The sequence below is a fragment of the Ceratotherium simum genome, chromosome 24, assembly GCF_057802395.1.
Source record: "Ceratotherium simum simum isolate JZ-2026a chromosome 24, ASM5780239v1, whole genome shotgun sequence".
In the NCBI taxonomy this organism is placed as follows: Eukaryota; Metazoa; Chordata; class Mammalia; order Perissodactyla; family Rhinocerotidae; genus Ceratotherium; species Ceratotherium simum.
In genome coordinates, this window is record NC_141923.1 from 41,268,639 (window position 1) to 41,284,872 (window position 16,234).

General features: G+C 35.6%; 1 protein-coding gene across 2 annotated transcripts in view; it reads right to left on the minus strand.

Moving 5' to 3' along the window:
* Positions 1-16,234, minus strand: part of MNAT1 (MNAT1 component of CDK activating kinase) — a 179,457-nt gene that overhangs the window by 117,268 nt on the left and 45,955 nt on the right. For both annotated transcript variants that reach the window (XM_087448411.1, XM_004426216.2), the window contains exons 2-4: positions 13,743-13,895; positions 12,277-12,350; positions 2,810-2,913 (exon numbers count right to left, since the gene is read on the minus strand). In XM_087448411.1, the coding sequence (XP_087304537.1) occupies positions 2,810-2,913; positions 12,277-12,350; positions 13,743-13,895 (331 nt within the window). The remainder of the gene's footprint in view (positions 1-2,809; positions 2,914-12,276; positions 12,351-13,742; positions 13,896-16,234) is intronic.

Consider the following 16,234-nt stretch of genomic DNA (forward strand, 5'->3'; position numbering starts at 1 on the left):
CTCCCATTAGTCTAATAAGCATAATACCTTATTATCACCTTGCTTAAAACCCTTCAATGACAATCATCAACAGCCAGGTTTTTATAACATTATTCTAAGGAATCCTGAGAATTCCTAATAAGATGCCTTAAGGTACACTACAGAAGAGACTGATCAGGTGAGAATCCAGCCTATCTCTCCTCCCATTATCACTTCAACCAAAGTATTATGAGCAAGCTTTCACTTGAAGGTAGAATTTACCTGCTAAAACATAAAAACAGCTGGTCTAAAATACCATATGATTTCACTCATACGTGGAAGATAAACAAACACATACATACAGAGAACAGATTGGTGGTTGCCAGAGGGGAAGGAGGGTGGGGTGAGGACAAAAGTGGTAAAGGGGCACATGTGTATGGTGATGGATGGCAACTAGACTTTTGAAGGTGAACACAGTGTAGTCCACACCGAAGTAAAAATATAATGATATACACCTGAAATTTACATAATGTTTTAAACCAATGTTACCTCAATTGAAAAGAAAAAAAAAACTGGTCTATATAAGCCCAAACTACTTTTCACAATACATAAGGTCACCCTAGGCCTTTTCTACTTCTCCAATTTTTCAACTCTCTCTATTGAACTTTGGCAATATAGAACTACTTACAACTCTCACAACCTTCCATGACTATCCATGCCTTCTTGTCTTTGCTCATGATTTTCTTCTGCCTAGAATGTTCGTGTGCAGCCTCCCAACCCCCATCTCTGTCCAGTCTTCACCTTGGTAACTTCTACTTGTCCTTCAAGGCTCCATTTAGGCATTATCTTGCCTAAAATGCCTTTCCCAATCTTCCTAGGATGGATTAGGTATCTCTCCTCTGTACTCCCATAGTAATAAGCACATAGTACTTTCCATGTGTTTATGACATTGTACTGAAATTATCTGGTCCCTAGAGAAACAGGGTTCTTATTCATCTTTGTATATCATATGCTTATGTAGCAGATGTTCAACCAATGTTTATTGGACTGAATTTTTTTTTCTAAATTGAGAGACATTCTACACAGCAATCTGCTGCTCATGAGAATCCAGAAAACTGAAAACAAAAATTAAGCTAATCTTCACTGAGACTCTTTTTCAAGATTAGATCACCTTTATTCAGTTTCTCCATGACTTACTGATAGATGTTAGGTGCCAACTCCATGAAACAAATAAGATCTCCTCAGTAGACACCTCAGTAACAGTTTCTCTATGTCAGAAATGGGTCATTTGATGTGTGATAATCATCTAAAAGATTGCTTTTCTCTTTTTTTCTTTGATACAATTCTGATGTTTTTTGGAACAGTGAGACTTCAACATTCACAGAGACATTAAAGGCAAGTTGCTAACTCAGGTTAGTAAAAAGACATCAGCCATGTAAGTTAATCCATTCTCCATGGACCATTTGAGGGCTGTACCCAATACCACAGTTACTGATATATGTTAACTAGCACCATCTTAAAAATGTGTCCTATGTCTGTATGTTTATGCCAACACCAAATATGCAGGTAAGTATCACCAACAGGTATAATGCTCTGCACAGAATGATCAATTAATAAATGATAATGAATTAGTGACCAAAATACTTAGTTATAACATATCCAGGTGTTCAACATTAATATAAAGAATAAAAGCAGTCCAAATCATCTCATTGTAACAGGAATGAAATAAAGTATTTGTTTTATTCAGTAATCTATCATTATAAAGTTTTCAGATAATCAGAAATTCCTACTTTAAAATAATATAACCAGCCTAAAATTAGATTATTCTTTCATTGCAGCTCAGTATTATTTCCTAGCTTAAAACTATGAATGAAAAACGCACTCACTTGAAAGGAACAACCTTCCCTTATTGAGTTTAATAGGGCTAATGCAACAAGTTACCTAGGCATACCTATTTTGCATGTATTTTCTGATGTACTCAGGGAAGGCTACTGGGCAAAGAGAGTAATTTATGGCACACTGATGCTCTCAGAAATGAGACACTTTTCTAAGGAAGCCAGGCGGGGTATGAATAGAATGAGAATGTAGTGTCAATTCCTTGACAGCTTTATGGCAGGAAAGAAGTGCCTAAATGAAACACTCTAAGACTATAAGGAGGAAGTCCTTCTAAACACAAGATGAAAATACAAGCTATGTGATCCAAATATACTTGTATGATTTTTACCAATGATTACAAATTCCTGGTAAAGTACCTCAAAAATGGTTACGTCTGCTTTCCCCCAAAACTAGAAAGCCATGTTGTACTAAAGAAATGATAGCTGGGGGCCAGCCCCGTGGCATAGTGGTTAAGTGCGTGCACCCCGTTGCTGGCGGCCCTGGTTCAGATCCCGGGCGCGGACCAATGCACCGCTTGTCAGGCCATGCTGTGGCAGTGTCCCATATAAAGTAGAGGAAGATGGGCACAGATGTTAGCCCAGGGCCAGTCTTCCTCAGCAAAAAGAGGAGGATTAGCATGGATGTCAGCTCAGTGCTGATCTTCCTCACAAAACAAAAAAGAAATTAAAAAAAAAAAGAAATGATAGCTAAATTGTGTAAGTTAGACAATTAAATCTCTGCATGCATACAATTCTTTTTCCTCTATAGAGCACATTTTAATAATGCCAACAAAGTTGATTTTGCTACAGTAACATGTGCCTCCTACCTATATGCCTATATACATATATTAGTATTTCTGGCCTAAATTTCAGCAAAATTCTTTGCAAATATTACCAGTTTTAGAAGACAGCTTTTTAAAAGATCATGTGGAAGCATTTGTTTCTAATACAAAAGAAGAAAATACTTAGCAACCAACCAGCTTTAACTTATTTTTCTGAATGACATCTTTGTTTTCCTTTTGGTATATCTCCATCTTCTTTTTGGTGTTGTCCAAATCCACATTGTTGGTCAAGTTGAAAACTGCATCAGAAAGGAAACAATGACATGAAATACAGTTTTAACATAAATCTTGCATAAATAATAAAAACCAAATATTCATCACAGTGACTTCTTAATTCATCAGGTTGTCATTCCTTACAGCTCTATTTGTGTCCTTTTACCTACTACCTATTTAGAGACTAACTCTAGTTCAGCAGCTGTTTTCTGAGACAAATATAAGGAAAGACTATCAGACCATCACACCGAATATCTATATCTGAATCACCCCAGAAAACCTAAGAAACGTGCTTGCCATAATCACGTTCGATTTTATATTTACAGCCCTCACTCTAACTTTAAAAGCATATAAAATATTGCTTAAATTTTTTAAAGAAAAAGAGTAAGTCTGGGATCTACTAAACTGGTCAGAATCAATACTGAAAAGAATCTGTGCTCCAGAAACATTAAAATTATCCAAAAGAATAAAAAATATCATATACTTGTATAATTTATATCAAACAAAAACAGGTTTTATTCACATTCCAATGGTCTCCATCATGGCTAGATATAAGCTTGAATTATTTCCCACATAGTCTACATTTGGAAAAGTATGAAACAGATAAGAGTTGAAACTTAACACAGAAGATAAAGGATAAACCGGCACCTAAACTTAGGACTGAAATAATTTCATAAGAGAAGCCACTGAGACATGTTCAGATAGGTGATAAATTTTCAGTGAGTCAGCACTGTCTTTTTATAATTCCAACTCAAAATAATTTGAATTATAAATGCCTTACTCCCTTCTAAGTTTACATTTACAAATCAAAAGGTTGGTATAATACTCCAGGAAAAAAAAAAAAACTTTTGGTATATATAAATTCTTATTATAAAGTACCGCCCCTCTACCCCACCCCTTACAGTGTTTGCATCAGCCTGTCTAAAGAAGGATCCATATCATTAAGACTCTCCTGTTGCCTATCAATTCAGATGTCCCTTGGTTTCCCATGTAATCTTTCTCCATCCATTATGAGCCCTTCCACCCCTTCTCCGATTATTTATCACTGCTTCCTGCTGCTTGTCCTATAAACAAGTTTGATCCACCCTAAATAACCTGGCTCTACTCCATGTTTCTACAGATTGCTTCCCCATCTCACTCCTTCCTTTAACTAACAACCCTCTCAAATAGTTCCTAGACTTTCAGATAATAGAGGCCTATAGAGTTGAAAAGTAATATTGGAGGCCCAACATACGGTTACCTGTTTTGTTAAGTAAGGCCTTCAAACATACTCAAAAGACCAATCTGATCCATAATTTCATTTTTATCTCCTCAAAAGGCCAAGTTACTTCAGAACATCAATTTACCATAATCATTGTTAAAAATCCAGGCTCATAAAGATATTTAGAAAAAATGGAAGTAATCCTCAATTCTATTACATGCAATTTTAAAACTCTGGGAGAAATGAGAGAAAATGAGAAACAATAGCCCTCTAGCTACTTCTCCAGATTTTTTACCACAAAGTAGAAAAGAAAATAGTAGTGATCATAAATCAGGGAATCTGGCTAGGATGCAACACAGGGCATTCTCCATAAATCAAACTCTGGCCCCGACACAAAACAGTCAGAGAAGGAGGCGCCAAACTAGCAATGGCCCTCAGAAAGGCAAACTGTGATCCACTAGTTAATATGGTCTGATTCCACTATCTTTGCCAATCATTCACAGCTTACTCCTTATACTTAACAGGCCATCGGCTGAGCCACCAAATCCAATAATCTTTCACAACCTCCACCATCCTCAACATCTATGCCCACTTAACAATGCTGATCACTTTTTCTTCCTCAAATACTTCCTTCTCTTGACCAATTTATTAATATATTCTCCTGATCTTTCTCCTACTACTTCAACTACTCATTCTTGTTTCCATCTCGGACTCTTCTTGGTCTCTAAGTAATCTGTATGATTCTGGCTTTTGCCCTTTTTTCTCCCCCTGTGTTCCTTGATCAATCTCATCACTTCCCATACTTTCAACCAAATAAATGCCAGGAAAAGCTGATACTATCTCAAAGCGCATTTTAGAAATTATCTCCATATTTGGTACATATGAATATCTACCACATAATCATCTCCTAATTTGCTCCTTCTTGTAAATTCTTTATCTGTTAATGATATGACTATCATGCTAAGACACCAAGATTTAACACCTCATTTCATCTGGCCCACTCTCCTTTGCATTCCTACTCTACTACCAAAATCTCTTTAAAACTGCCCTTATTCTCAATGTACCCTGCCAACACGCCAAGCTGGGATTTTATTTCTCCCTGGATAATTTATAATAATCTCTGACTAAACTTCCTATCTCCAGAATTTCTGCATCTTACCCTACACCCTAACCCCATCCATAATATACAATGCTGCCAGACTAATATTTCTGAAGCATACCTCAAATCACCTTCCACCTTCACCATCCTATAGTCCTCTCTCAGCCCCTCTGGCTTCTTCCCTTTTACTAGAAAAAAATCAAACACTTGTAGAATTTAGAACCCTACACAATCTGGCTATAACTACTTTTATCTCCCCTGAATATAGACATCTCCTGAAACTAGACAGCTCTGCATTTTCTAAATGTCCCCCAAACTTCCTGCTCCAGTTCCTTTGATCATACCATTCTGTCAAGAAGCAAGAGAAAGAGATTGAGCAATTCCAACCAGAGTGGATTTCCCTCATTTGTTTCCTTGAAGTGATCTTCTCAAAATTTTGATTGAAGAATACACTCCACAGAGAGAGCGAGCGAGAGTGCGTGTGCGTGTGCGCGTGTGTGTGTGTGTATGTAATATACATATACATCAAACATCTATGAAATACAAATGATGGGCACTATGTCCAGCATTTGACCTAATTACATCACTTAATCCTCCTAATAACCTTATGAGCTAGGTACTACTATTATTCACACTGTACAGATAAGGTTTAAAGATATTACATAACTATGTCCAAGGCATACAGCTAGTAAATTATAACTAGGATTTTAACCTAAGCTATCTGATTGCAAAGCCTGAACTTTCAACTACAATGCTAGTTGTATTGCTTCTCTCAATGCCTAAAAACCACTGCTAGCCCAGACTGGCTATTCCTCTGCATCTGTACAGGCCCCACACTTTCCTATCTCCATACCTGTGATCAAAGTACTCCCAGGGGGCCCATCCTAGTACCAACTTCAACCCAGAACACTGTGGCTATCCATACATGGCCCACCTTTCTATACCCAGCTTAATTACCAGCTCTTCCTTATAACTCACTTTGCAAGTACAATCTCTCCATCCCTGAATGCCCACAATACATTACCTAATATGATTCTGGTGGCACTTATCTACTTTCTACCCTGTATAATTATTTTCAATGTACATATCTATTTGACCTAATAGAGTGTTCCCTGAGGGCAGATTCTAGGTCTGATTCATCTTTATAACTCCCAGCACTTAAACAAAAAATTGCCACTATACACCCATTAGAACAGCCAAAATCCAATACACTGACAACACCAAATGCTGACAAGGATGTAGAACAACAGGAACTCTCATTCAGTTTGAGTTTCTTACAAAACTAAACTTACCAGACAATCCAGCAACTGCACTCCTTGGTATTTATCCAAAGGAGTTGAAAACTATGTCCACACAAAAACCTGCATACAGAGGTTTATAGCAGCTTTATTCATAATTGCCAAAACACGGAAGCAACCAAGATGTCCTTCTGTAGGTGAATGGATAAACAAACTGTGGTACATCCAGACAACAGAATATTATTCAGCACTAAAAGAAATGAGCTATCAAACCATGAAAAGATATGGAGGAACCTTAAATGCATTTACAAAGTGAAAGAAACCAATCTGAGAAGGTTACATGCTGTATGATTCCAACTATATGACACTCTGGAAAAGGCAAAACTATGGAGACAGTAAAAAGATCAGTGGTTGCCAGGGGTTAGGAGAGAAGGAGGGACAAACAGGCAGAATACAAAGGATTTTTAGGGCGGTGAAACTATTCTGTATGATACTATAATGGTGGATACATGCCATTATACATTTGTCCAAACCTATAGAACATAAAACACCGAAAGTAGACCCTAATGCAAGCTATGAAATTTGGGCAATAATGACAATGTAGATTCATCAATTACAACAAATTTACCACTCTGGCGGGGTATGTTGATAGTGGGGGAGTCTGTGCACGTGTGGTGCAAGGGGTATATGGAAACTCTCTGTACTTACCACTTAATTTTGCTGTGAATCTAAAACTGCCTTAAAAAATAAAGTCTATTAAAAAAAAAAAAAGGAACTTCTCATCTGGTAAGAGCTCAAGAAATACTTGTTGAATTTTTGGGAGAGAAAAATAAATAAACAAACGCTAACATTCATAATTATCTTTATAATTATAGATTAATTAAAATGACCTTTATAATTACAGAATTGAATTATACAGAATGGCAAAGTAAGCAGACACAAAACTACAGGAAAAATTAATCTTTGTTTCTTATGGTACAAATCTACTGAGAAGAAAAGGTAATCAAATTGATATCCTATGGTGCACTCTACTAGAATGTTTAGAGCAGTTTAAGGAAAAAAATCACAGTTTATCAGCAAGCTAGACAATGCACTACTGATTTAAACTTTCCATTAAATAGAACTCAGAAATAGGTAAAGTTAAGTTCTAAGTGAAATTTATTGGTTTATATACAATTTCTTTCTTTTAAGCTTGCTAAAAACTTTATGATAAATTCCAATGAAACTAAAATAACCAACTTTTATTTCATTTTTTAATTTAGAAAGCAAAGGTAATAGTAATATAATAGATACAAATCTTAATACAAATCTCTTCCTTTTTTTTTTAAATTACTATTTTAAAAACTTTTTAGATAAAGTAAATCTCATTCATGCCACAATGAATCAGGTTGGTATAATAGCCTTGGAGAAAAAGGAATAGAAGATAATTTTCTATAACAATCATTTGGCCCTTTATCCAGTTACTGGTTTAGCTCTGATGTTGACCTGCCTTTAGTCAAGTATTAAAAGTCAACAAAAAACCAATTGTATTTTCTGAAAGATTTAATGTTATTTAATGTACAATTTTGAAGTCTTTTAGACATCCAGAATTTATAATTAAAGCCCTTAGGACTTTCTCACCCTTTTAAAATAAGCACACCCTGAACCAAAAGAATAATCTGTTTATTATGAAACTAAGAACAAACCTTTGAGATAATCCCTGGGGCCAAAAGGAACAAGAATTTTTATGTTTAGATTATTATAACCACAGAAAAGAGCCTATTGTTAATGCTATAAGAAAGTCCATCTTCATGTGTGCCCCTCCTAGTGTAATTTTTTATGCCCATTATTCAAAATTCTAATATTTTTAAATTTTTATATTTGTCATGTTCAAAGGATTCATAATGAAATCTATATAACAAAATGACCAATCCTCAATTTATAAATCCTCAAACACTGACTCCTTAGCACCCTACCAACTCTATTCCTCTCACTCTAGGCCGAAGCATCTCTAAAATATAAGATTGAGTTCAAACTTCTTTAAAATCCTTCAAAATATGGCCCCAGCCTACTTTTTTTCTCTCATCTCCCACTGTTTCTCCAATCAGCACCCCATGACTAGACTCACACTACTAACTAGTCTTTGAGACTATAGAGCACTTTCATGGGCTCTGAAAGTCAGAAAAACTTATATTCAAAATCTGACTCCATTATTTACTAGCAAAGTTACCTTGAGGACAATATTTAAGCTCTCTGTGCCTCTTCTCCATATGGAAAATAGGGATAAAAATGCCTCTCTCTAAGAGAGTTGTGAAAAGTATATGAGATAATGTGAGTACAGCTCAGTCTGGCACTTAGCGGGTACCCACTAAATTAACATTTTATACTTTTGATTAACAATTGGCAGAGATAGCCAATATAGATATCACAAATATCTAACTAATCATCTTTAAAAGCATAAATAAAACACAAAGTAAATAGCTACTGAAACAAGATTTTAAAAAGAAGTTTTATTTATACCATAATAATCAGAACGACACACAACTGAGTGGAGGAGCCACACCCTAACAAAACTTAAAAGGGCTAAAAAGTGTCTTGCCCTCATTTTTACACTCTCTACCCCAAAAAATGAAACAACAAAAAATACTGCCTGTTCTCCAACTTTTATTTTCTTGATTAACACCACATAACTGCTCAAGGTCAGAATATTTTAATTCATCCTTGCCTGCTCTTTCTACCTCACTTCCTACATCAAATTACTCACTTGAATATTCTATCTCTAAAATATCCCCTTTACCTATGCCCCTACCCGTACCCTCCCCCACCCCGCCAACTATCTACTCCAAACCCTTGTTATTTCTCATCCAAATTGCTGTAACGGCCCCTTAAAATGGTTTTCCAGCCTCAATTATCTCCTGTCAATATTCCACATTGCTACCACAGTTTCCCGTTGCCTCACTATTGGCCATAGAATAAAATCTTATCTCTTGACAGCCTAGCTTACAAAGCCCTCATTAACTCAGGTCCCGTCTGTTTTTCAAGCCTCATTTCTAGTCACTCCCCATGTTCCATCTACCTCTAACAGATTACTTGCTAATTCTCCAACATGTTCAACACGCTTGTATCTCTGTGACTTCGTCTTTTGCTACCAATGTTCTTCCATTCTCTTTCTACCTGGTAAACTCCTATCCACCTGTTAAGATCAACGTGATCTCTTCTCTGAACTTCAGCAAACTATACCTCTATTTTCTAATGCTGAATTAATTGTTTTGTTATATCTGTATTCTCATAACACTTTATAAATAAATGCCTATACTACTCTCACATTATACTTATTAGTTTACATAAATATCTCCCCCTTTAGAGTCTGAACTGATTGAAGGCAAAGATCATATATCACCAGCAAGTAAAGCAGTTCACTTAGAACAATTAATATTTGCTGAATTGAGCTGAAGTTTAGAAAATAAACTCTAAGTCTGTGAGGCTAGGTCCCAAACTTCATCAATATTTTCAAATAGCATAGAACTGCTCTTTATCCAACATGATCAGGATTAGTGGCTGATTACTCAGAAGAGTCTGTTAAAGAAGGAAAACACACATACACACTCCTTAAACACTTTATTTTAACTTAAAACATATACAGTAAATGTACAGTCATTCTCTAATGTAATGACCTACAGCCAAGGTCTAATCTTTAATTGGAGTTCTGCTTCTTTCTTGTATAAACCATACCTGCCATCTATGTTTTTAGTTTCTGCTCTTTTAAAGTAGACCAAGAACTTGAGAAGCAGAATACTTCTAGAGTTTTGCAATTTTTTCCCAACCTTATAGACTACTTCAATTACATGATAACAATAACAAGCACAACTGACATAAGAAGGTTGGTTACCAATGCAACCAAGTCTTGGTATATAACTGAACTAAGAAGTACAGTGGTGTACTTGAGGACATCTAACTGACAGGATTCATCACGCATTCATTATGCTTTAGGCATCAGTTAGTACATTTTACGGAAGGACTGGGAAATGTCAGTTACTCCAATGAGTCAATTAAGTGGAGGCTGATTAAGAGGGTATCAACATACTACAACTTAAGATAGTCCTTCATGAATATACATAACAGCAGAATCACTTTCAAATTAAATGCTCTGAGCCACAGTTTCCTTACCTGGTAAAGAAAGGATTATATATTGTATAGACCTAATATCCAGACCTGCTCTTACCTGTCAATCCCAGCTCTCAATTCGGGACATGAACTTGGTCTTACCTACGGGTCCCCAGTTGTTCATATCTTCAAATTAATTCATCTCATAGCAAAAAATATATATTTTTAAAAATCATGGCTCAACCAGAACTTTGTTCCAGAATCAACAACCCCACTTCCCCACCTTCTTTGTCCATCAGTTTCTTTTAATTATCCTGCCTGCCTGCTTGGACTTGTGACCATGTATTCAACTTGCTCTGTTGATATCACTGATCTCCTTTCCTTTTATTGCCTAAAGAGATTTTTGACTAATCATATTGCCTTTAGAATAAATGTAAGCTGGGTTTCCTCCTGCTTGCTATCCAACTGCTTGTCCTATACTTAATACCTATGTATAACCAGATTTCTACATACTTCATACCCGCCCAGTTCTTATAGATTTCTTTTTGGCTTACCTTCTCAGTCTATATTCCTAACATTTCTACTTTGCCTTGGCATTTCCAATTCTACCATCTTTTCAGCTAAAGTTCACAGCCATTTGTGGTTGCTAAGATTATATACAAAATGCAATGAACACAATTAGAATGTAAAAGCAATGGCTCCAAGGCACTAAAAGACCCCAGAAAAAGCCTAAATTACATTCTGTATGTGCTATTTGCTATGACAGAGAGGGAGTAGAAGAAATGAACTTAGGTATTTCAGAAGAGTTTCAATAAGAGTTGAAATAAAAAGACTTTCTGGATTTTTCTCAGCTAAGAAAGAAATTAAAGGAATCAGAATACTCCATTCCTCAGGAATTCGAATTTTCTAAAAGTTTACCATATATAAACCTTCTAAAAAATGATCAATTTTATTATAATCATACTTTAAATAAGAAATAATGTGAGTATAGCTTGGCTATCAGGTTTGAGAGAAGAATAAAAAGATGATTGTTTAATTCCCTTAGTCTCATTCTAATTTTCACAGTCTAATTTTTGTATCATTTCCAAACCCGTATTGAGTAAGAATAATTACGGCAACTCCGAAAAACAACAATTTTTTAATTGATGTATAACAACTTCTAGACTTTAAAATCTTATTTAAGAAAACAGAAACTAATACTTTCTTTTGATGACAGCATCCTTTTTGACTAATCACAATAGAAAGAAAAAGCACTAAGATTATTCTAACCTCTGAGGCTACAACAACACTGAGTAATAGAATGCCACTTCAATGGTCAACTGCTTCAAAGTGTTTTCAAACTACTGTATGCACAGAAGCATAAATGATGATAAATGACATATGGTTTTAGTCATCATGGAAATTTTCCAGTTAATGGAAATCCTATATTTAAAAAATCTGGATATTCTTTCCTTTTTTTTACTCAAATACATTATCAACATACAGATGATATATACAGGTACCGCTTTCCTTCCCAGCTATAAAGTGGTAGTACCTCTATTCATCATATTTTTCCTAAAACAATATGTTTATTATTTAAGTATGTCCTTTACTTAAGTATGCCTTTCATTTAACAAACATGATTCAAGTGCAACAGAAAGTAATGAGGTAAACATCAGCCATCACAATAAAACTTGCTAGAGATTTTTATGTGAGATGCTCTTCTAGGCATCTAAAAGATAAAAGCACACAAGCTAGCACACCAAAAGTACAAGTAGTAAAAACATACCAATTTCTTCCACTTCTTCCAGGAAATCATTATATTCTCTTAGACTAGGAAAGTCTTCTTCTCTTTTATTGTATCTTCAAGAGAAGAAAAAAGTCAACATATTATGTATCACTTGCTTTCAATATTATCTAACTGGTTTGTTTGTTCTTACCTAATTCATTACATGATACATAGAAACGGACTGCTTACTGCTTAAAACACTGTTTTCTTGACACCAGGTTTGTACTAGACCGAGAATGTTGTTCTTAAATTCTTATGACTACAGAGAAGAAGTAGAATCAGGAGAAAATGGTACAATATGTAAAATCCTTCTAAGACTTAAGGAAAAGAAAAAGAAATTAGGACCCTGAAGGAACGGGAAATGAGCTAAATAAGGTCTATCTGACATTGTTTAATTCTTATAAATACATTCACTAATTTCCAGAAAGCTAAAAATTAATTCAAAAGAGATTTTCTTATTTTTCATGACAGTTATAGTCTAAAGAAAGCTAGATTAGGAAAATCTGTAAATATTGTAATGTACCTGTGAAGAATTAGAAAACCAGAGAGGTTAATAATAAAAGAGAAAAATCTAAGAAAGACTATCTCCCAGAAGTAATCCAAATAATAAAAAAGCAGCTTGGGACATTGACAAAGTAACACCGGTTAAGTACCTAGAAAGATGCTGCTAACAGCAAAGTTGCAATGACCAAGGTTGAAATTTATACTACCAAATAATAATAACAAATAAAACATATATATTAATTCTTTAAACTTCAAAAACAATAAAGTGGCTTATAACAAAAGGACAGATAAAATGAAACCCAAAACTATTAATAAAGAGTAAAAACTAAATTATAAATGAAAAAGATAGAATATTAACAATAAATATACATGTACACACACACATAGAGATAATTATCAAAATAAATTATAGCTAACACATGATTTTCTCTAATAGCCTTCAAATCTCAACCTAAATGTTACCTCCTCAGGCCTGACCTGACTGACATCATTGATGCACACCAACACTCAGTCACTAGCTTCATAGCATTTTTCTCAATTTATAATCACATATTTACCTTATTTGCCTGTTTCATTGTCTATCTCTATGCTATTCTACTGTGAGCCTTATGAGGGCAAGTTCATGGCTGTTTCACTCATTTCATATCTAGTACCTAATATGGATAACAGTGTTTGTACATAGAAGGTACTCAATATACATTTGTTAATTAAACAATAAATAGCAAACAGTTGTGAAGCCATCAATCAAGAAGTTCTACTCTCCTCTAACAAATGTTAGATAACTAATATTACTGAGTTCTCTAAGAAATTGATAAATTTTTGTTGAACAAATACATAGATGAATTTATACTTATACACTTGCCAAACTGTCCACATTTCTATCAGCAAATAATGATACCAATCATTAAAATAACTGTCAAAGTCCTCTTTGTGGACTGAATCATTCAAGCAATGATACTTACATCTTGAGCACTTTTTTCCGAATCTCAACCTCCTTGTCAACAGTAGGATCTTCAAAGAGTTGTACCCTGAAGTTGCTCTTTCTAAGTGGAGTGGCACACTCAGGACAGTTTCCAGCTCCCCTCACAAACAGTAAATCCACACAACTTTCACACCTGTAAGGAGAAAAATACAACATAACTTTTAGCTAGTCTTCAAATCTGAAACAAGTCTTGTACAGTTTGCCATTTTTTTGTTTTCGGTGGTTTTTTGTTTGGGTGGGGTTTTTTTTGTGGGGGCAGGAAAATTAGTCACTCTTACTTAAAATCTTACAAAAAACCTTTTGGAAAAAAATGTTCATTTTCATTTGGAGCTTACTTTTCAAACATAGGTATCCCAAGGGATACCAGTTTAGTTTTACAAATTAAACAAATTTACAAATTAAAACAAATTGAGTTGGGGACTAAGAGGACTCAGAGGTAGGGAGAAGTCAAAGAACCATTTTAAAGAGTGGTCTACGGTCACCTCCATTCTCAGTCCAGTATCACCCGTAGACCTGGACAAGAAAAGCCTCTGCCAGGGGCCGAGGCTTTAGAGAGCCCTGCATAACACAATCACTAAAACAAAGACTTTTTTTTCCCTTTCAGCCTTGTAAGGAAGTTTTTTGAAAGTTCAGTAATCGAGCAAATGGGAATTACAAGGGAAAAGTGCTAGCTGAAGGAGGCCCCCCAGGCCAGAGGATAAACAACTGAGAGTGTCCCAGAATGTGTGGAGAAACAAGAAAATTACACAGCTTTTGCCTTGAGAAATCCTAGGAGTAGCTACCTATAAAATCTTTATCAGTTAAAGTTGGCTACCCTCAAATCCACCAAAGTGACTGCCTAGGCAAGCCAGGTTTCCCAGATATCTGTATTCCCTCTTTTTTCTCTTCTTGGGTAGTATGATTTGGGAAAGAGCTTAGAACTTCCTGGAAGTCTTGAGTTGGAAAAGCAAGGAGCTGGAGAGGTTAACCTCTCTGTACTAGATTCCTGGGGACTTGACAGGATCAGTTCGTATATTGTTTTAGATGGGTTCAGGCATCACCCAATCATCCCTGCTCTGCCCCAAAAGATCCACGCTACTAATCAGACAAGCAACTGAAAAGGTCAGCCAGGAGAAGAGAGCAGCTCCTTTTAGTCTCTGGGTCTTGAGGATGCAGGCTGCTGGGAACTCAGGACGCAGAGTGGGAACTAAGGCTGAGCCAAAGATGTAGCCTGATTCCTAACTTTTAAATATTTAAACATTTTGGTCGATAGTCCTCCAGTTGTAATCTGACCCAACTCCACATATGTGAGGGCCACACCACCCTTAATCACCCCTTTCTTAGCATTATCTGAAATTATTTATTGCTTTATGTGTTTATGTCCTGTAACCTCCACTAGGATGTATAAACTTCATGAGGGCAGAAATTTGGCCTATCTTCTTCTCTCTTCCCAGTGCCTGACAGTTAATAAGTACTCAATAAACCATACATAACAAAAAAATGAATATAAGACAGCAGGGGGAAAAAGAGAAATTCTAACGAATAAAGGAAAAGTTGATTTATTCTAAGTGTGTAATTGACTTTCATAAGTGTGTAACTGACTTATGAAATAAGCTAAATGAGAATGATAGAGGGAAATAAGAATTTTTACGGTTGGTTATTAGTAAAATACTAACATTGACCTTTACATATTCCTATCTTACTAGTGCCATCAAAAAATCAAGGAGGGGCCAGCCCGGTGGCGCAGCAGTTAAGTGCACGCACTTGCCTTCGGTGGCCCGGGGGTTCGCAGGTTTGGATCCCAGGCGTGCACCGATGTACTGCCTGTCAAGTCATGCTGTGGCGGCATCCCATATCAAGTAGAGGAAGATGGGCATGTATGTTAGCCCAGGGCCAATCTTCCTCAGCAAAAGAAGAGGAAGATTGGCATCGGATGTTAGCTCAGGGCTGATCTTCCTCAAAAAAAAAAAAAAAAATCAAGGAAAAAAATTCCTAAGAGGGAGAACAGAGATCATAGTTCTCATTATCAAGATCAACAAAACCCCAGAAAATTCACTTTAGGATTGAGAAGACTGGGAGTGGTACCTTTCCCCTAATCCTTGTGGTTAGAGGAAATTAAATCCAACTACAGAAGTTGAAAATTAGCATGCTTTATAACTACACTAACTAAAGATATTTATAGGCAAGGAGCCATCTGAAATACTCGAAAGTATCAAGCCATAAATAATACTCTATATTTCAAGGTCTTGGAGTCTACTTGGACAGTAGACTCAGTCAATAATTCAGTTAAGGTAATACAGAACCTTTTAATATTTCTAAAAGTCATATTGTATATATATTAGACATAATATTTGTTTCCACAATCAGTTCTGCATCTCCACTTTTTAAAAATCTGCCTTAAATCATAAGGATTTCAACAACATTAAAGAATTTTTTAAATAATTTATTTTCCTAAAGCTTCTTCCCTCTCTGATTTTAACTGCTAAAAGAACA